At 36.2% G+C, this 23,240-nt stretch overlaps 1 protein-coding gene across 1 annotated transcript in view; it reads left to right on the top strand.

Moving 5' to 3' along the window:
* Positions 1-23,240, top strand: part of mbc (dedicator of cytokinesis protein myoblast city) — a 966,604-nt gene that overhangs the window by 855,070 nt on the left and 88,294 nt on the right. The window contains exons 35-36 of the mRNA XM_090373417.1: positions 1,335-1,466; positions 13,575-13,696. Of these exons, the coding sequence (XP_090229543.1) occupies positions 1,335-1,466; positions 13,575-13,696 (254 nt within the window). The remainder of the gene's footprint in view (positions 1-1,334; positions 1,467-13,574; positions 13,697-23,240) is intronic.

Below are 23,240 nucleotides of genomic sequence, written 5' to 3' on the forward strand. Positions count from 1 at the left end.
GGTTCGTAATCTGAACAAGTGGAAGGATCCCATCAGAATTCAGCGTGCTCAACCCATTCAAGGCTTTATATACCTCAATCAGATCACCGCGCAGGTGCCTAGTCTCCAGCCACTGCAATTTGCAGAACTTAAGCCTCTCTTGGTAAGAGGATCCCTTCATTCCCCTCACCAATCTTTGTTGCCCTTCTCTGTACACGCTCAAGTAAATCTACATCCTTCCTAAAATGAGGCCTCCAGACCTGTACGCAGTACTCAAGGCGTGTCCTGACCATTGCCTTATACAGAGGGATAATCACCTCCTTTTCCCTGCTAGCAAAATTCCTTTATATCATTGAAAAAACCCCATGACCTTCCCTGGCAGCCTGTCTGCATTGCTCAGAAAACTTCATCTCTGACTGCACAATTACTCCCAGGTATTTTTCATTTTCTACCACCTTAAGTGTAGTACCACACAGTTGGTACGTTTCTCTGGGGGTTACTTCTACCCATATGCAGTACTTTGCATTTGTCAAAGTTAAACTTCAGTTGCCACTTCTTAGCCCATCTGCCCAAATTATCTAGATCCTGTTGCAGTAGCACACTGCCATTACTGTCATTATCAACCCTGCCTACCTTTGTATCATCTGCAAACTTCGACATTAAGCCTGATATACCTTCATCAATATCATTGATAAATATACAAAACAACATTGAACCTAACACTGAACCCTGTGGGACTCCACTAATAACATTAGTCCAAGAAGAGCAGAACCCATTGATTACCACCCTCTGTCTTCTCCCACTTAACCATCCTTTTATCCATTGTAGCAACTTACCCTTAATACCATTCTGCTCCAATCATTGAAGTCTTGTCATTGTACTTAATTGTACAATCGATGCATACAACAAAAGATATCTGTTGAATCAGCACACTAACCTGAGATTTTCAAACATTCAGGTTCAATGTAAATGACTCAAAATACTATAAAAAAAAAAAATATATATATATATATATATATATATATATACTAGAATTTCAGTCAAAATTTTAAGTTTTTTTTCTGTTTAGTTATATCTTGAAAGAGCAAGCCCAAATATATTCCAGAACATTAAGTTTTTGCAAATTTAGCACACATTTTCTTTACCTTTAGATAGTTCATTTATTTATCAATTTTTTTTAAATATTGTGTCAGGTTTTAAGTATGACATTGATATATTTATTTAGACAGTTTTATATTTATTAAGAAAGTTAATAAATTTTATATTCTTTTATTATTTGCATTAATATCAGTATTTATAACTGAATTTTTCCATGAATTTTTAAAAAATACACCATTCTAAAATATTTATGACAGGTTCCATTGCTGGAGGCTGGTATTTCTATACATAAATATAAAGCACCAGAATCTCTTCGTCCCTTTCATGTTCATATGGAAGAGTCATTTGCAAAACTACGAGCCAGTATAGAAGAAAAATATGGGAAAAGGGTATAGTATTTAATGGACTCTTTCTGTTTATATCTGTTGTCTGTTATCTAATACTGTAATAAAAAAGGAATAACAACCATGATACACATAATTATCTACTTTAATTAGCTAAACACAAATATGAACACATGCTAATTCAACACTAAAATATTAATAAGTATTTTTTGAAGATTACAGTGTACCTCATCAAACTAAGTGGGATTGAATTATGGACAAAGTAGACTGCATTAAGTGCATCTGATTGGCATAGATGTAGTATTGCCTTTTTAAAATCAAAGTAATTAATCCAATAAAATTAATCAGTTAAAAAAATGAAACCTGCACCAAGTTACATTCTAATGAAATATCTGTAAATGCTTCGAAACAAATGAAATAATGATCTTTAATCAAAGATAATCCTAAATTGAGGCCAGGTTTGGAGAACAAGTGTAGAACTGTTACCTGGAGTTTTCTTGTCATCAAAATTCTAACATCCTACTATCAGAAGATAGCAGGAAGCATTAAGTGGAGTGTATTGGGCAGTGGCAGATTACCCATTAAGGCAATGAGGCACATGCCTAGGGGCCCCAGGCTTTGGGGAGCTCCCAAGCCAAGACATTTTCCTATAGTGTTCTAAAATAGATTAATGTTTTCAGTAAACATCATAAAAATCTTGATTATTTTAAGCGAAAATTTTTTCAAAACAATTATTACGTTTTAATACGTATTTTGAACAGTGCGGACTATCTACGCTTTAAATAATGCCGCAATACCAATGGCTGTAATGAGCCAAGAGCGATTAAATGCCTTATCCCTAATTTCCATTGAACACAAGTTTGCCGAAAAAATAAACTTTGAAGACATAATCAATAAATTCGGATATTCTAAAATTTGCAAAGTAAATTTGTAAAAACAACATAAAAAATTATTCATTAAAATAAAAAGTTTTATTATTTATCATCCTTTAAGCCTTTAACAGGCAGAAAAATCTAGAAGTTCAAAAAATTCAAAAGTACAAAATTTCATTTATTTGCCACATAACTTTTATTTTTTTATTATTATTTTTTGGGGGCTCCCAAATATAATTTGCCTAGGGGGGCCCCCAACTATCCTTAATCCGCCACTGGTATTGGGTATGGTAGAAGTTGGTTTACAGTGATCATGAATGCAAAAGTTAGAATAAAAGTAGGATGCTAGTAATTCGCCTTCATCTTTAGCTAAGGATTCCACAGAACCATCAGGTTATAGTAGAGGTGGGAGTATAGATCAACAGAAATTCCAGCCAATACCTTCGACAAAAGACCACAATGCTCAAATGCTGTGTGGACACAATGCAAGTTTTCGACTCTTAGCCTGTTTTAAACACGAAAAAATGTTTTAAACACGTTATTGTATTTATAACAATCTCAACAAATGTTAGGATCACAAAGATTTAAAACAGTAATCTAACAAAGTAAAAGATTAGAAATCACACAGATCATCCCATTTTGAATTCCTATAATGCTAAATGGTATGAAACTAAGAATAGCCAGGGAGGGGGGGAGGTTCCATTGGAAATGAGACCATCACCAAATTGTGATGCCAAATGCATGAAAGATCATTAACCTTCTTCATGGACTTTGGAGGGTTGTTAATGAAAAAAAGAACCAAGAGGGGGTGTAGGGTGTGTGGTTAGGATTGTCTTGTATTCTGGTAGGCTAATGAACATTTTGTGTGGGGTTGTCAGTAATTCCAAAAACCTTATCCTGTTGACCAACTGGATCTATGTGACTGAAAAACTGAAGTCAGCTGGAGCTGTGAACATTAAAATCAAAAAAGAAAATTATCTCACTGATAAGAAAGTCAGAATGGAGAAGGTTGAGGTTCAAAGAAAGGAAGGCAATGAATTCCAAGTGAATAGTGGAGTTGCCAAAATAATAGAGACAAGAGATGAAGGTGGCAGAATAGGATAAACATATTAAAAAATTTTAACCTAGAGGAGATTCCAAGGAAATCTCGAACAATAAATATCAGGGTGAAAACATCCAATAATCAGTGAGTAATAAATGAGTAGCGGTTGAGACTACTAATAATTGGGATTCTTGCCAATGTAGTAGTAGTAGAAATAGTTGAGCCTTGTAATGCAAGAAAGTAAGCTTATGTAGAATCAGCCAAAATAAAAAAAAAAAACAACCCATTTCACACATCCAATCCCTCTAAACGTTTGTCCAATTCCTCCTTGAATTTATTTAAGTTATCAACTTCCACAACAACAGATGGGAGTTTGTTCCAGCAATCAATTACCCACCGGCTAAAGGCAAATTTTTGCACATCTGTTCTGTAACTGTCTTTCCTCAATTAGAATTTATGCCCCCTTGTGTTCGTAAACTGAGCAAGAGGAAGAATCCCATCAGAATTGAGCCTGCTCAAGCCATTCAAAGCCTTCACCTCAATCAGATCACCTCACATGTATCTAGTCACCAGATGCTGCAATTTGTAGAATTAAGCCTTTCTTCGTAAAGCCACCCTTTCATTGCTCTCACCAATCTTGTTGCCCTTCTCTGCACTCGTTCTAGCAACTCTACATCCTTCCTAAAATGAGGACCCAGACCTGTGCACAATACTCAAGGCATGGCCTGACCATTGCCTTATACAAAGGGATAATCACCTCCTTTTCCCCTCTAGAAAAATTCCTGTATGTTATTGACAATACCCCATGTCCTGCTCTGGCAGCCTGTCTGCACTGCTCAGAGAATTTCATATCTGACTGCACAATTACTCCCAGGTCTCTTTCATTTTTACACAGTTGGTACGTTTCTCTGGGGTTACTTCTACCCATATGCAGTATTTTACATTTCTCAATGTTAAACTTCAGTTGCCACTTCTCAGCCCATCTGCCAAAATTTTCTAGATCTTGTTGCAGTAGCACATTGCCATTACTGTCATTAACAACCCTGTCAACCTTTGTATCATCTGCAAACTTCAACATTAAGCCTGATATACCTTCATCAATATCATTTATAAATGTACAAAACAACAGTGGGCCCAACACCAAACCCTACTAATAACATTAGTCCACGAAGAGCTGCGTCCATTGATTACCATTATCTGTCTTCTCCCACTCAACCACCCTTTTATCTATTGTAGCAACTTACACTTAATACCATACTGCTCCAATTTGTATAGTAGTCTTCTATGCACAACAGTGTCAAAAGCTTTCCTGAAATCCAAGTACAGTAAAATCTCATTAATACAAACTCGTTTGTATGAAGCACATACCATTCCTCTATAAAAGGTTAGGCTTTTCTATGTAAATATATTCATTTATTACAAAATTTGATTAATATGTATTACGAAATTCTTTTTCACGCAGCGATTTGTTATTTGTTATTTGGTTTTTAGGAGCATTAGCAACTAAGGCCATATTGCTCCGGGATATGCGGTGGCCATTCCCTGACCTTTCCGCATCCTCCGTATTTGGTGGTGACGGGCTCGAACTCCGGTCTAATCAAGAAGCGTGTGCTACGCACTGCTGCTCCTTCCCACCTGGCTACGGAGGCGCCTTCACGCAGCGAGAAATAAATATTGTCATTTTGTATGTTTAATACAAACTGTGGCAGAGCTGGCCCATTATGCCCCTATTATTGCCTCTGTCCACCCTGCTTCCTACTTTCCGAAGGATTGCACTGACCTGTTAGAAATTAGTTTGTGGAAACAAAAGCAGTTTTTGGTAGCTACAATGTCAAATTCACTCTTAAAAACATTTTTCTGAAGGATGAGTTGTTAAATCAGCAAAAGAATAAAAAGTTTTTCTAAGTTGTTTACATACACTCCCTCGCTCTCCATGAGAATAAAGTCAGTTGCAATTGTTACCCCAGTTGAAAGAGTCTTTTGCTACCATATACAGCAATCTACTTTTTGTGCCATTTTACTGAGCTTATGTCTTTTTTGGAACTTGTGTCTTTAAATTAATTTAAAATTTGTCTATACTGTATTAAATCTTATCTAGCAGTGTTATGGTGACAAAAAGTAAATGGACAGAATTAAGCCTGGAAGTTAAACTAAAAATTATACAAGAGGCTGATAGGATGGAAAGAAGCAAAACGGACATTGCAGTGGAATACGACATCCCATTACCTTCTTTATCTACAATACTGAAAAAGATTTGAAGAAGTGCGTGACACTGGAGAGTGATGACAAACAGGAAACAAATTTGTGGTACAAAACACAGGGAGCTTAAAACAAAACTTTGAGTGGTACCAACAAATGCATTAATCTAATTTGACAATATCAGGTCTGATTTTTCAAGAAAAAGCAAATTATCTAAGCTCAGCAACGTGAAATTAGTGACTTCAACTGCAGCAGTGGCTGGCTCCAAAGATTTAAAGACAGGAGTAACTTGGTTTTGGAAAACGTTTACGATGAGCCTGGATTAGTCAACAAAGAAAAGGCTACAGACTGGTTGTGTTCTGTACAGCCCATTCTTGAAAAATATGAGGCAAAGGATGTTTTTAACCTTAACGAAGTTAAATTCATTTTGTACAGTATTTTGTGGGGGGCGCCTCCGTAGCCAGGTGGGCAGGAGCAGCAGTGCATAGCACATGCTTCTTGATTAAACTGAGGTTCAAGCCCATGACCACCAAATACGGAGGATGCGGAAAGGTTAGGAAATGACCACCGCATATCCCTGGAGCAAATATGGCCTTAGTCGCTAATGCTCCTAAAAACCAAATAACAAACAAACAAACAGTATTTTGCATTTTGTACAAATGCAAAATTGTACAGGTTTATTTTATAATTTGCTGCCAAAAAAAAAGATTTCCCGTTCGAGGAGTGTCTTGTCATGGTGGAAAATTTAGTAAACAATGATTCACTGTTCTGTAATTCGGATGGCAGTACAAAACTACGCCCACTTGTGATTTGTAAGTGTTCCAAGCCAAGATGTTTTAAAACAGTTAACTAACTTCCTTGTGATTATGAGGATAATAGAAGTGCTTGGCTTACGGTCAAAATTTTTCAGTCTTGGTTATCAAAAGTGGACAGAAGAATGGCTTCAGAAAACAGGAACATTTTGATGATTCTAGATAATTTCTAGATAATACAGCACATTCTGCCAAGATACTTAAGTTGGCCAATATACAGCTGTTGTTTTTACCCACCAGTTTAATGCACCCACTGGATCAAGGGATTATTTATAACCTCGAGATAGTGTACAGAGCCCACCTGATAAGGTACTTGATCCGCAACATAGAAGGAGGGAAAAATTTGCAGCCAAATTGAAATGTCTTGGATGTTATCCATAATCTTGTTATTGCTTGGGATAGGATTGCATCAAGTGTAATAATCAACTGCTTCAGAAAGAGTGACTTTGGAGAGAATACCATCAAAAAACATGGTCCAGCTGACGAATGTGATAGCAACAGTGAGGAATGGAGGAATTTGAAGGAGCATATGGATTTTGTTGGCAAATTTGAAGAGTTTGTGAAGGTGGATGATGAAGTTGCTACCACTGCAATGCCAATAGCAGAAGAGCTGCTGGGCACCAAACAAACTGATGTGTTGTTTTTGTTACCACCGAAAGTGAAGAAGCACAAACATAATAGAGAATGTGTTCGCCTGCAGTAACGTTGATAAAAGAACAACTATTGCATTTGATAATGTCTGTGCTGTAGTTAAAAATGCATACAGTTTTTGTCATTGCATTTTTAATGCAATGACAAAAACTATGCAAACAACATTGGATCCTTTCTTTAAACTAGATTAATTTATTAAAAAGTTAATGGTTTGTATGTCTCCTTTTATATTAAGATTGTAATTCGTTTTACTGTAATACTAAAATATTGTATATATGAAAATATATACTGTACAATATTTTCATTTCCGTTAATTTCTTTTTTCTTAGTTTATCTTACAAATAAAATAAAATCTTTTAAAAATGTGTTATTTCTATTACTGTATTGTTAGGCAAGGCTTTTTTATTTTATTTTATTTTATTAATGTGAATTAATTTTTTTACATAAAAAAAAAAATGACACTTTTTGGGGACCTGGTTGTTATAAAACATGAAAATTTAGGTCCCTTGAACTTTGTATTAATGAGATTCGACTGTATGTGATAATAAAATTATTTTTTGCATCCAGTTTCTTTGTAACCACATCATAGTATCCAATCAAATTTGTCAGACAAGACTTTCCCTTAACAAACCCATACTGTGGCTAAATTATTACTGTACTCTTGTCTAGATGATCCTGAATGCATCTTTAACCAGTGACTTCATTATTTTCCCCAGAACCAAAGTTAAACTGACTGGTCTGTAATTACTCGTGTCACCCTTAGATTCCCCTTTGTGAATTGGGGATATATTTGCACATCTCCAGTCCATGGAGACTTCCCCTGGGTCTAAGGATGCTCTCTGTGGCTAAGGGTTTGCTTACTTCCTTTGCCACTTCCTTTAATATAACTGGATAGATCCCATTCACCCCCCCCCCCCAGGTTCCTTTCTTATGTTTAATTTCAACAATTTCTCCTCCACTTTGCTCTCAGTTATTACAAAATCATTAAACAGCCTGTTACAATTTGATAAACTTCTGGCATTTTCCTCCCTTAATAACTCCTCATGTGTGAATGTATATGCAAAATACTCATTAAGATTATCAGCTGTCTGAGCAGGATCATCAACAGTCGAACCATCGATATTAAGTGGACCAATCTGATTCATCCCCTTCATTCTAGAGTTATATAACTAAATAAGTCCTTGCTGTTTTTCTTAGCATCCTTTGCCGAAGATTTCTTGTAATCTGCCTTTGCTTGCCTAACTTCCTTTGTGACTTGATTATATCTGCCATAGGCTTCTGTGTCGCCCTGGCACATTATAGCCTTAGTTGCTAATGCGCCAATAAAAACCTAACAAACAAACAACAAGCAAACATCTGTGTCGCCTGATACTTTATATGCATCCCACGCATTTTTATTCTCTGTCACAAGTCTCATTAGTTCATCTGACATCCATTTAGGCCTAAACCTCGAACAGTATTTCTTATTTGGTGTGAAAAGCCTAGTAGCATCCACAATTACCTCCTTGAATGCTTCCCATTAAGAATTTGCTGCTGGTAACATCATTCGTTGGTCCCACTGTATACAATTTAAAAACTGTCTGAGACCGCTGTAATCACCTTTATGGAAGCAAAAACCCTTTGCTTTACCCCCTGATGGTAGTAATATCTTTTAAATAAATTCCACATCATTACACTGAGATCACTGTCACCCAGTGGTGGCGCCTCCATAGCCAGGTGGGCAGGAGCAGCAGTGCGCAGTACACGCTTCTTGATTAGACCGGGGTTCGAGCCCATGACCACCAAATATGGAGGATGCTGAAAGATTAGGGAAAGACCACCGCATATCCCCGGAGCAATATGGCCTTAGTTGCTAATGCTCCTAAAAACCAAATAACAAATAACACCCAGTGGTTCCTTTATCTGCACATTCTTAATGCACAAAGAATCACTGCTCATAACCAGATCAATAGTATTTCTCTCGCTGATTGCCTCTCTAACATGTGCACATTATAGCCTTAGGTGCTAATGCGCCAATAAAACTCAACAACCATCTCTAACATGTTGCTGTAGAAAACAGTCATTCAATAAATCCACTAAAATCTTGCTAGTATGTGAGTGACCAACCCACAAATTCCAGTCAATATCTGGGAAATAAAAATCCCTCATTATTAGACAGTCTGATTTACTGGCCCACTCTATTTCTCTGTACAGTTGTTTGTTGTACTCATCAGAATCATTAGGCCTATAACACACTCTTACTCCCATTTTTGCTTTCCCAGTGTTTACATCACACCAAACTGATTCAACATTGCACTGGCCATCTATGTCACCTGGATGCACTTACTTAAATTTTATGTATTTCTTAACTAACAGCCAAATCCCTCCTCCCTTCTTATCCTGTCTGTCCTTTCTGTGCACGTTGTACTTCAAAAATTCCAATTCTGCACTGTGTATATCAGTGTGACACCATGTCTCCAATACTCAACAATATCCGCCTTTGTTGTCTTGACCAACACTTCAAATTCATCAAATTTATTTACTATCTCCTAGCATTGGTGTACATGCAAGTATACATGCTCCTATTCTTAGTTATCCTAACACATACACATCCCATGTATTTATTTGTTCCATGATGACTTCCACCAGTCCCAGCACCCTGCCCTCCAATCGAATAGAAGCAGTGCAAGAATCAGTTGCACCTGTAGATTGAAATGGACTTCATTAAGATTGAAACTGATACCATATACATTTCTGAAATGGGTGAGGAAGTTTATTGGAGGTTTCGCTCTTTTCACAGTTAAGTTTGTTTTATTAGTTTGACTATTCGTGATGCATTCAATATATAAAGTAAAAATAGAGGAGAGAATGTTATATTAATTGCTCGCTCGCTCACTCTCTCTCTCTCTCTCTCTCTCTCTCTCTGTGTGATGCCCATCATAACCTCAAGAGACTCCAGTATATTAATGTCTTCCAAGAAAATTTTTATTCAAGTACCACCAAATACGGAGGATGCGGAAAGGTCAGGGAATGACCACCGCATATCCCCGGAGTAATATGGTCTTAGTTGCTAATGCTCCTAAAAAAAAAAAATATTAATGTCTTTCAAGAAAATTTTTATTCATGTACTTTTCCACTTACTGTTAATGCTACAGCTTAATTTTCAGTACTGCCCGATTGCTCAGTTTTATGTAATTCGACAACACAAATTATGGGTGGTACATTTTGTCTATAAAACAGTTTTATTTTCTGTGGTTTACAATGGGCAGATATGTTTGCTCAGAAAACCATTTAAATTAAAATTCACTTCTTTATCAATTTCAAACTCTGATTGTCATCCATATCTCATTTGAAATTTACAAAGCAGTATTAATAAGAGATGTGAACTGAGACCTTATATTATAGTAAACGTTTGTTTGTTTTTTAAATGGTATTTGTTGCAGTGGGATTTTACTGTATACAGGGTGTTTCAGTTAAACGTTTCAGAACTTCTAAGAGGGGTAGGGTACATCCTGACAACTCGAAATCATATAGCAATGTGGGGTCGAAAATGCTTTCCTGAAGCGGTGTTGTACACAGATGCACCATAAAGAAAAGAGACCGTAAGTGAGAAATCGTTTTAATAATACATGAAAAGAAGCAAAAGGTACATGGATTAAAGTAAGTGTTCGAAGTTTCTTCCACGGGCTGCAATGCACGCCTCACATCTCCGACGCATGGACATCCGAACATTCTGGAATACTCCAGGCAGCGTGTCCAGACACAGCAACCAGAGGATTATGCACCTCGTATTGCTTTCGCTCAGTGGTACCTTGGAAAATGTGCTACAAATCCCCTTTTTCCTGCTGAAGTGTTGTTTTCCGATGAGGGAAGGAATTTTCAACACGCATAACGACCATATCTGGGCGGTCGAGAACCCGCATGCAATACGACGTCGTGCAGCACAGATTCGACTTTCGGTCAATGTATGGGCCGGTATTATGGAAGATCACCTCATCGGACCTTACCTGTTACCGTGTCGTCTAACCGGACCTATCTACTTGATCTTTCTGCAGCAAGTATTGCCACAACTTTTGAGAGATAAACAGATTTCTGCATCGACGCAACACACAATGTGGTTCCAACACGATGGAGCCCCTGCCCATTATAGCGGGGATGTTCGTAACTACCTGGATGTCACATTTGGTCAACAGTGGATCGGACGTGGTGGTCCCGTGCGTTGGCCTGCTCGGTCACCCGACCTATCATGTCTTGATTTTATTTCTGGGGTCATATGAAATCGCTAGTTTATGACACCCCTGTTGACAATGCTGAGGAGATGGTTGCAAGAATCGCAGTAGCTGCCGAAGAAATTCGCCTGGAGTATTCCAGAATGTTCGGATGTCCATGCATCGGAGATGTGAGGCGTGCATTGTAGCCCGTGGAAGAAACTTCGAACACTTACTTTAATCCATGTACCTTTTGCTTCTTTTCATGTATTATTAAAACGATTTCTCACTTACGGTCTCTTTTCTTTATGGTGCTTCTGTGTACAACACCGCTTCAGGAAAACATTTCCGACCCCACATTGCTATATGATTTCGAGTTGTCAGGATGTACCCTACCCCTCTTAGAAGTTCTGAAACGTTTAACTCAAACACCCTGTATATATCTAATCAGTATCATCCTGTGGGTTAAAAATAATATTCTTCTTGTGTATGTATGGATATATATTTATATATTACCAATCACACCAACACAAAATTCATTTCTGACAATAGAAACTTTATAGAATACATTAAAAATAATAACATCACCAAAGTATACACACATGATTTCAAAAACCTATTTACCAGCATATCGCATGATAATTTTTAAAAAGTACTTATGTATTATTATGAAGAATTTCAGGAAATTCTGGGCTGTAATAAACAATCCTGGTTAGATCTTATAACATTGTGTGTAATTAACAATTACATCCTAATGGGTGATGGCATCTACTTGTAAACTAGAGTGGTGGCAATGGAAGCGAGCTGCTCGTGTTCCATTGCCAACATCCACTTGCACTACTATGAAAACAAAATAAAAGACAGTATTATATTTTTCAGATATATTAACAATGTTTTGGTTATCAATTACAATAAATATGATAATTTTGCTTTGGAAATATATCCCCCAGACCTGACCATCGAATGCACCAATCCGAATACCCATTTACCTCAATAGTGAGATAATTATTAAGTCATATACTCAATAGTGAGATCATTATTAAGTCATATACTCAATAATGAGATCATTATTAAAGAAAATAAAATATACACCCGACACTATGACAAATGAGACCACTTCAAATCTCAAGCCAATTAAGCTTACAAACTGGAAGGCAAGTTTAACTAAACAGATACATGGCAGTACTATTAGAAAACAAACCAATAGATTAATACGCCTCTGTAATAATCTGCAAAATATATTAGGCACACTAATAAAGTTAAAAACCAATTTAATTAAGAATAAAATTCCAATTAAATTCATCAAATTTCATATGAAAGCAGCTATTCAAGTCAAATTAATCAAACATCACCCTGAAATTAATCCTAGTAGGATCACAGAGTTACTCTTTGGCCTCCATTAGACCCCTCGGTTTATTGCACTCAGACAAGGCTCGTTGACTGATTTGGTCCAAAATTTATGAATTTTATCTTGACTTAACAATGAATTTAATGTTAATCTTTTCAAATTATAATGTTTTTTGTTTGTTTTTTAAACTGACATACATGGTTTTTTCATGTTCTTCTCAAGTCAAATTGTGAAGAAAATATATTTTAACTGCCAAATACAGAAAACAGAAAGAGAAATAAAAATTGTTTTATAAAAGTTACCATTGCATAGAAAAGTATATTTTTGAGGCCAAACTGATAAAATGCAAATTGCTTCTTAACCTGTAGAGTGCTGTGCCCTTTAAAGCTTAAAAAGGAGAACTATAATAATACATAATGACATATATACTGTCTTTTATAAATACATTATATTATCCTTCTTAACTTGTTGAGTGCTGTGCAACCTGCAGGTTAAGAAGTAGGGCTATATTCATTAGGATGATATAATAATAAATAATTGCATAATACACTGCCTTGTATAAATACATTATATTTTCCTAACAGTAAATTAGTTTAATAGTATAGGGTTGCACCATTGCATTTATTACATTATCATGCTTACATGTGTTCTGTGCAATCCATAGATTCAACAAAAAGAATTCTTTTGCATATAACTGTCATGGGTCCAGGATATATTTTTGGATATATCTCAGACTAATGGCCTTATCGTTTTGTCACAACATTTCATTTTATCATACAGCCAAAGATGTGTGAGGCAATTATTTTGGTCCCTTGCATCCCAAAGTTACCTTGTGCATGCATATGGAGTAATAATATATCCAAATTTTTGATCCAAAAATTTCTCTATTTTCCAGTTGTGTAAGTTTAGGAGATGATGCAAAAAAAAAAAAAGCATTGTGTTACTTTACATTTTGCATTATTAAATATATTATTAGGCATAACCATGTCCTAGATCTTTGAAGATTTTAAATTCTGATCTCTTTTTTTCTTTTGCTCATCAGCAACCACCTTGTGAGCTCCAAGAACGACTTTCTGTTACTATGCGTAAAATAAAACTGTTACCCTCACCTTCAAAAGTGCAGGATGATAGGATATCTGATATCACCCTTAATATCTCAGAAATGTAAGCATATTTTTAAGTTACTAAAATATACTTTCATAAGTTATAAAGATGCAATTTTTTATATAAAAAATAAAACTGTTATAGTAAGTAGTTTCATTTTAATTTAATCAGTTATTTTTCCATTTAAAAGATATTTGATAAATTAAATACAGTGTGCAAAATAGCAAAATCCCTAAACAGTAATTCAGAAGTTCAAGGGTTCATAATAGAGTTCATGAAACACATGGATAAAATGAATGTTTAATTGTATATGTCATATTTTTCCTTTTTTTTTTTTTTTTTCTTTTTTTTGTTGTTGTTGTTGTTGTTTTATGTCAATCACAGATACAAAAGCAGCTGAAACCACTGGTGCACCGATACTTTTCTTTTTGTGAAAATTACCACAAGTTGTAATTTTCACAAAATATACACAGAAGAAAGTTATTTTAGAAAACAGAAATAAAGTAAATTAATTAGCATTAGCAGAGGCATATGATGCAAGAAAGCAAGCTTATGCAGCATCAGCCAAAAAAAAAAAAACACACACTTCCACTTCACCCCTCCGTTCGTTCGAAATACCTGTCCAGCTGAGCCTTAAATTTATTTAGGCTATCAACTTCCACAACAAAGGATGGAAGTCTGTTCCACAACTCAATTTGACACATCAATTTGTTCCACATCAATTTGACAAGAGCTTGGAATTGATCCATAAACAACTGCTAGCTAGTTGTACAAGTTTCTACTAGTTTGGAGGGGGGAAAGTGTTACTGAGCAGGGTTATGTCGTGGAATGAACCTGCAAGATACTGCATAGCCTTGGTTTCACTTGGTGATAGTGTAGGTGCATAATATCACAATCACCAATGTGAAACAATATTTGAAGTGGCAGTTCTGATGTTTATGTACTCTTAAAAGAGTTCATGAACATCTAGCTTGCCTCCATATGGCAGAGGGCACCAGTCTGACGTTTTGGAAACATATGCACTACCTACGTGTGGCAATACTACAGAAACAACCCTGTAAATAGCAGCATGAAAATAATACTCCACATCATATGGAACTTTGTCAACATTAACATAAAAAAGTTGGTCTTGCCAGCTCAGACCTATAGACCTCAGTCCTACTGAACACTTGTGGAATGAATTGCAGGCTGGGGTGGGCTGCAGCTAATCTGCCATCTTCCATTCTGGCTCTGGTAGCTGCTTTGCAGGAGGAAGAATTTTTGGAGAATTTTGGCTTACCCTTACCAGAGTTTATTAGAAAGGATTACGGGAGGGTTAAGGTTGTCATACAGGCCAAAGGTCGCCCACTACTTATTAGGTTTTTGAATTAAAAGCCCTCCTTGCAACTAGAATCAGTAGCAAAGTATTTCAGTGTTTAATGTAGATTTGCAATAGGATATTTAATAGAGTATAAAGTTTTAAGTAGTAATTTATATAAATAATCCCGGTTAATTAAACTTGGAAAGGCATTACATGGATTACAAGTAAGAAAGATTTAAAGTAAGACACTTTTCATTAAGCATTTTAATTAGTTTATTTGTATGCAAAGGACAGTTGATACAATTAGACCACAAAAATCCTAATTGAGATTATTTTTCTGAGTAGATCTATAATAAGTCTACAATAGAGAATATATAAGGAGCAAGGGAATGATGCCAGCAGTGGGGAAGATGGATTGCAAAGTAGCAACACATACGACATACCCGATATTCTTCCTGATGAGGTAGAACATGCATTGAAGAAAATGAAGAATCAGAAAGCCCCAGGGGAAGATGAAGTTACTGTAGAGTTGTTAAAATTGGGAGGAAGAGACATAACACAAAAACTGGCAAGGCTCTTCACAAAATGCATTAGAAAAGGTGTGATGCCTAAGGAGTGGAATAATGCAATCATAGTTTTGCTGTATAAGAAAGGAGATAAATCAGAAATTGGAAATTAGAGACCAGTTAGCCTGTTATCCCACATCTACAAGTTGTTCACAAGGATCATTACTAACAGATTAGAAAGAATACTTGATGAGAATCAACTGAAAGAGCAAACTGGCTTTAGGACAGGATTCTCAACCAACTATGGATCACATTCACGTAATATCACAGCTAATGGAGAAATCAAATGAATATAAAATACCATTATGCCTGGCATTTGTGGATTATAAAAAGGCATTTGACTCCATACAGCATAAGGCAATGTTTCGGGCACTGGAAAGACAAGGCATAGATACCCCATATATTACGATTTTGAAGAAAATATATGAGAATGCTACCTCCTTTATTAGACTAGACAAAGACAGTAGCAAATTTAACATTGAGAAAGGAGTTTGACAAGGAGACACAATATCTCCGAAATTGTTTACTGCTGCCCTTGAGGAAGCTTTCAGAAGATTTGACTGGTCACAGAAAGAATTCAATGTGAATGGAGAGTACCTAAACCATTTATGATTTGCAGATAACATTGTGGTTTATAAGCTACAATCCCAAAGAATTCGAGGAAAATCTTAATCAGTTATGCAGAGTTAGTAAGGATTTTGGACTAAAGATGAATATGGCTAAAACAAAAGTAATGATGAACAAGTATGCCACAGAAAGGGATATAATGATTGAAGGAGCAGTAATTGAAAAGGTGGAGTCATATACTTATCTGGGACAAGTTATTAGCTGTAATAATGATAAATGGCTGGAAGTCAAGAGAAGAATAAATTTTGGATGGATAGCATTCAGGAAATATAGTCACATACTGAAGAGCAATATCCCAGTTTGTCTGAAATGTAAATAATGAACCAATGTATACTCCCCACCATGACTTATGGAAGTGAAACTTGAGCACTCACGAAAAGAATGGAAGAGAAGCTGAGAACTACCCAGCGAAGAATGGAAGAGAAGCTGAGAACTACCCAGCGAAGAATGGAAGAGAAGCTGAGAACTACCCAGCAAAGAATGGAAGAGAAGCTGAGAACTACCTAGCAAAGAATGGAAGAGAAGCTGAGAACTACACAGCGACGAATGGAAGTAGAAGCTGAGAACTACACAGCTAAGAATGGAACAAATTATAATGGGAATCAGACTGTTAGATAAGAAGAGAAACACATGGATTAGGCAGCAAACTCAAGTAAAGGACATTCTTATCAAAACTAAAGAACTAAAATGGTCTTGGGCAGGACACATAGCTCAAAGACATGATGACAGATGAACTAAGAAAATAACAGAATGGTACCCAACAGAAGCTAGAAGAAAACCTGGAAGACAACGATGGAGATGGACAGATGAAATTCATGTGTTTGTGGGTAGTAAATGGATGGCTATTGCACAAAACAGAAGGAATTGGAACAAAACAGAATATTGCACAAAACAGAAGGACGTAGTGGATTAAAAATGGCTGATAATGATGATGATGATGAAGTCTACAATTACTGTAATAAGATATTCTACAAATGTGATAATAGCAACAGGATATAATAGCAGATCTAATGCTGACTGGTTTTTAAATGATTTTGTGATAACTGAAAGGAAGCTAGAAGAGAAAGTGAAAGATCTAAAAGAAAACAACACCTGGGCTGATTTAATCTACCAAATTATGTTAACAGAAGCAGCAAAAGAGCCTTTAGCTATAATATTTAGAGCATTCATAGGTTCAGGGAAAGTCCCTATAGATTGGAGATGTGGAATTATCTCTGCTATTCACAAAGGTGATTCAGAGGGAGAAGTAGATAATTACAGACCTTTGAGTTTGCCCTCTGTGCCAGAAAAATAATGGAGTCAGTAGTTAACACATTCACTACCACTTATATTTGTGGAGGTCCTTTATTTGTGCCTTTGTGCACTTTGGAGGGGGTGCTGCAACAAGTAGGCAATGCTTTTTAGTAAATGGATTTCATCTGTTGTTTACCATTCTAACATCAACAGATGTATTTGAATAAGATTTAGAATTAGTGGAAAATCTTAATAAGTGATGCAGAATACAATTCTATTCTGCATCACTTGAATAGAATTCTATTTCATTATCAAATGACACATTATAAAGAACTGATTCTATGTCATCAGCTTCAACATACTGACCATCAGGGTTGTGCCCTGCTGTTAATCATGGTAATGTTGGCAATTATTTAATCTTTCTTTTGGCACCCCTTTCAGCTTTTACTCTGAGGCAAGAGCCTCATTCGCCTTACCCTCGGCACAGCTCTGCTGACCATCCCTGTTCCCTTTCACTCCTGATGTCCTAGGCTATGGATTCATTATAACAAAATTTTATCAATAGACATGCACTAAGAATGATGTTTAGTTTTTCAAAAACTAAAGAATTAAAATTCAGCGAGCATAACCTTCAAAAAATGTTACCTTTTCTTCTTTTGGAAAAAACTAAACTAGATAAAATAACTTCAACATAAGCAAAGAACATATGAACATATGTAAACGAAATATGCAGCTTTTATAGTGCTCTCTAAACAGTGAAATTGATGCTAATCAAAATCCCATCCATAATGCAATAGCCCATAATTCAATCATTATGCTGATATCACTGAGTTATTCATTTCGCCTTTCCTTTTACAGTGCTCATTTGCTGCAATTGAATGGATGCATATTTGTGTTAAGGTAAAAAAAATTGTACTTTGTTTAGACGCAAGTTTACATCCAAGCAGTGAATGTGCTAAAGAAGTATTTCAAGATTCAGCTTGATCAAAATGGAGTTAAACGGTAGTCACAGAATGGATTTGTTAAGGGGTGGTGGAATATCTTGCCTAACCAGCCTGATTAGCCATGAGATTACAACAAAGTACCTGATCAAAAAAAATTTTTTTGATCAGGTGCTTTATTGTAATCATATACTTAGAGTTCAGTAAAGCTTTTAATACTATTCCACATGAAAGATTGTTGTATAAATAGGAGCAGTGGGGAATTAAGGTGAAGTTATTACTGTGGATAAAGAGATGGTTAAATGGTTAGACAGAAAGTAATTATAAATGGTCACTGATCTTTTTTGGACTAATGTGATGAGTTAAGTTCCATACAGTTTGGTTTATGCCCCCTTACCATTTTTAATATTTATTAGTGATATTGATGTTGGTATTTCAAGTTTATGTCTCAGTTTATTGATGATACAAAGATGGGCGGGGTGTTTAATGACATTAATCAGGGTATACCACTTCTAGAAGAAGATCTTCTTAAATAGAAATGTGACAGTTGATGTTTCCCATAGATAAATGTAAAGTACTGTTTTTAGGTAGCAATAATCGAGAATTACATACCATTTGAGTAGCACCAAATTCAAGTTTATTGAGAAGGAAAATATCTAGGGGTAATTTTATAATCATGAAGTTCTCTGAGTAGTGCAGATAACTCACAAGCTGCTGGAACAGCTGATCGGGTTCTGTCAGTGATTTTCAGGAGCTTTACCAGCAAAGAATTGATTATCTTATTGATTGAAGTAGGGGTTTTCAATATGCGGACTGTTTGCATCCTATTCCTTCATACTGTTTGACTTGTGGACATGTAGTTAGCCCTAAGTGTTAAAGCCTCTCCTTGAATTTAGAACTAACTTATCAAAAAATGTAGTTTCTTATTGACTTTCGAAACTATCCATTTTAGTATTGTTCAACTTTTCTGTATTGCTTTCTTGTGCTCTATTATGTATCTTCCTCGATATTGAACAATATATTAGATCCAAGTAAAAAGAATGTTGTTTAGTGCCATGTAATAATAATAATGTTGAATTTTTTATTTAAGTATTAAATGTAAAAAATTAAACTGTAAATATAAATATTAATCAAGAGAAATTAAATCCTGTTTTGAAAAATTCTTAATTATTAGAAACAAACTGTTCTTGTGTCCACCACTCTTGAAAACCCATGCAGCTTAGAACTCTCATAGTTTTATCTGTTTTGGTCCCTATACACAAGAAAAGTTGGATCCCCCTCATATAAAGCAATGTTTAGGCCAACTTCTGGTGTTAGCTCTTCCTAAAATGAAATTAGGAAACTTCGTTTTAGGAAGCTAAAATGAAGTTTCCCATACACTTTCAGAACTTCATTTAGGAAGGACATAGGTCTGCTGGAAAGGATACTGAGTATAGCAAGATTATTTGGGGACATAAAAAGAGAGAATCTTACCAGGAAAAACTTGTGGTTTCTCTAAGTTACAGCATCTAGAAACTAGTTATCTACATAGTGATCAACTTAAAATGTTTATGCCTCTAAAGGGTTTAAGTAAACAATCAGTACTGATTAACAATTATGATCCTTCTGAGGTGACATCAACTGGAGGACATAAAATTTGATTGATAAAGGTTGGTTGCAGAATGGATGTTCAGAAATTTGCTTTTGTCCAGAGAGTAATTCAACGGTTTAGTGTCAAACAATGTTAACTACAAAATCATTTGTAGTTAATGTTTTTGTTATTAACCAAAAAAAAAAAGTCATTTGACATTTTCTTGGTTTACCAGAAATGTACTTACAGCCTAAGCTAACTTGTAAAGTACTAAAGAGATATAGTTCTACGATATGATATGCATTGTTATTTGTATAAAGTTATCACTAAAAGAAAATGCAATTTTGTAGTTAACATTGTTTGACACTAAACCAATTTTTTCAGTTGATTATTGAGATCTCTCTTGGCCACATTACAAACATTGCTTCCTCTGCATCTAAAAAACTTGGTTTTCTCTTTCGCTCTCGGCATTACTTTTCTTCCAAACAGCTGCTCACTCTGTATAAATCACAAATCTGCCCTGCCATGGAATATTGTTCCCGCATCTGGGGTGGTGCCCCCAAAACCTCTCACAAGCTTCTCAATTCCATTCAGAAGAGGGCAGTTAGATTAATTAATGATTCATCTCTAACAGAGTCTCTCCACTCGCTTTCTCATAGATGTACTGTTTCTGCTGCATGCCTCTTCTACAGATACTTCCGTGGGCACTGTTCTTCTGAATTGGCTTCTATAATTCCTGCTCTCTCTTTCAAAACAGTCCAAACACGTGCCGCCACCACCCAACATCCATTTACTGTCCAACTTCAAACCCACAGAACCAACTTTTCATCTTCCTCATTTATTCATTCAACTGCCGTTTTCTGGAACAACCTTCCTTCATATGTATTTCCTGAAAATTACAATCTACAGAAGTTCAAGTCCAATGTCAACAAATATCTTCTTTCATCTTCTCAACCTTCAACCCAAGCACGGTACTAAGTACTATAGGTTCTAATACCTCTCGTGTTTGGCGTTCACATAAAAAAAATAAATAAATAAACTTCCCCTAGTGTTGCAGGAGTGGGTAGTTTGAGTAAATTTAACGATGAATTGATCAAGTGATCAGATAGAATGGGCTAGTGGAGTGGGTAAAATTTTACTTTTATTGATTTATATTTTGAATTATGTAATAAGAATCATTGAACAATTCAGAAAAGTAAAAAAAAAAATTATACTGCACTATGACCCTAAGGGCCAAGAGGAGTTCTGAACATCATAGTAATTGCAGCTAATAAACCAGCACAAGAGTTAACAGTGGGCCTTGAATTTTTTTGTGGCAGTGTATAGGCTTAGTCATAATCCATGACTGTCCATGTTCATTACCCCGGGCCCCTCTGTAGCCAGGTGGGCAGGAGCCACAGTGCATACACACGCTTCTTGATTAGACCGGGGTTCGAGCCCGTGACCACCAAATACAGGGGATGCGGAAAGGTCAGGGAATGACCACCGCATATCCTCGGAGCAATATGGCCTTAGTTGCTAATGCTCCTAAAAACCAAATAATAGGGCATTACCCGAGCACCACAGTCAGCCCTAAAATTTTCTGTTAATACTCCATCAAGGCTCCAACTCTACCATAACTGCTTTATTGAAGTTGATGCCTATAGTTAACAATGGGCCATTAATGTTTTGTGGCAGTATACAGCCTCTATCTTGCAATATATGTATGTTATACTTGGTTTTTTTTTTTTTTTTTTTTAGGAGCATTAGCAACTAAGGCCATATTCCTCTGGGGGATATGTGGTGGTCATTCCCTGACCTTTCCGCATCCTCCATATTTGGTGGTCATGGACTCGAACCCCGGTCTAATCAAGAAGCATGTGTTATGCACTGCTGATTCTGCCCACCTGGCTACGGAGGCACTGTATGTTATACACCATGTATGTTATATATGTATGATATATGTGTTATACTGTCATACTCCTAGCATTGGTGTACATTGCATGTACACCAATGCTAGGAGTATAGTTAATAAATTTGATGAGCTTGAAGTGCTAGTCAAGACATCAAAGGCAGATATTGTTGGAATATCAGAGACGTAGTGTCACACAGGCATAAGCAGTGCAGAATTGGAATTTGGAGAGTACAATGTGTACAGGCCCCTCCGTAGCCAGGTGAGGAGGAGCAGCAGTGCGTAGCACACGCTTGTTGATTAGACCAGGGTTCGAGCCCATCACCACCAAATACGGAGGATGCGGAAAGGTCAGGGAATGACCACCGCATATCCCGGAGCAATATGGCCTTAGTTGCTATTGCTCCTAAAGACCAAAAATAACAATATAACAATGTGTACAGAAAGGACAGACAAGGCAGGAATGCTGTTAGTTAAGAAACATATAAAATCAAAGGAAGTGCATCCAATTGATGTTGGTGGACAATGCAATGTTGAGTCTGTTTGGTGTGACATAAGCACTGTGAAAGGAAAAATGAGAGTAGGTGTTTGTTATAGGCCTAATGAATCTGATGAGAATAATGAGCAATTGTGCAGAGAAATAGAGTGGGTCACTAAATCAGAATACCTTATAATGGGGGATTTTAACTTTCCAGATATCGATTTTTACTTGTGGGTTGGTCACTCGCACACTAGCAAGACTTTTGTGGATTAATTGGTGTTTTCTACAGCAACATGTTCGAGAGACAACCAGAGGGAGTAATATTCTTGATCTGATTATCAGCAGTCATTATTCATGCATTAAGAATTTGCAGATAAAGGAATCACTGGGTGACAGTGATCACAGTGTACTGATGTGGGAATTACTTAAACATATAACTACCATCAAGGCTAAAGGGAAGGGCTATTGCTTTCATAATGGTGACTACAGGAGTCTCAGACAGTTTTTAAATTCTGTACAGTGGGATCAATTGATGATGTTACTAGCAGTGAATTCTAAATGGGAAGCCTTCAGGGATTTAATTTTAGAGGCTACTAGGCTTTTCATTCCAACTAAGAAATACTACTCAAGGTTTAGGCCTAAATGGATGTCAGATGAACTATTGAGGCTCGTGGCAGAGAAGAAAAATGTTTGGATTGCATAAAAAGTATCAGGTAACACAGAAGCCTATGGCAGATATAAAACTAGTCTGTAATCAAGTCACAAAGGAGGTTAGGCAGGCGAAGGCAGATTACGAGAAATCCTTGGCAAAGGATGCAAAGAAAAACAGCAAAGAGTTCTTTAATTATGTAAACTCTAAAAGGAAAGGGATGAATCAGATTAGACCACTTAATATAGATGAGTTGACTATTGATGATTGTGCTCAGGTAGCTGATAAACTGAATGAGTATTTTGCATATACATTCACACATGGAGTTATTCAATGAGGGGAGTGC

This window comes from Mastigoproctus giganteus, chromosome 5 (assembly GCF_048544385.1).
Source record: "Mastigoproctus giganteus isolate SK-2022 chromosome 5, ASM4854438v1, whole genome shotgun sequence".
Lineage (NCBI taxonomy): Eukaryota > Metazoa > Arthropoda > Arachnida > Uropygi > Thelyphonidae > Mastigoproctus > Mastigoproctus giganteus.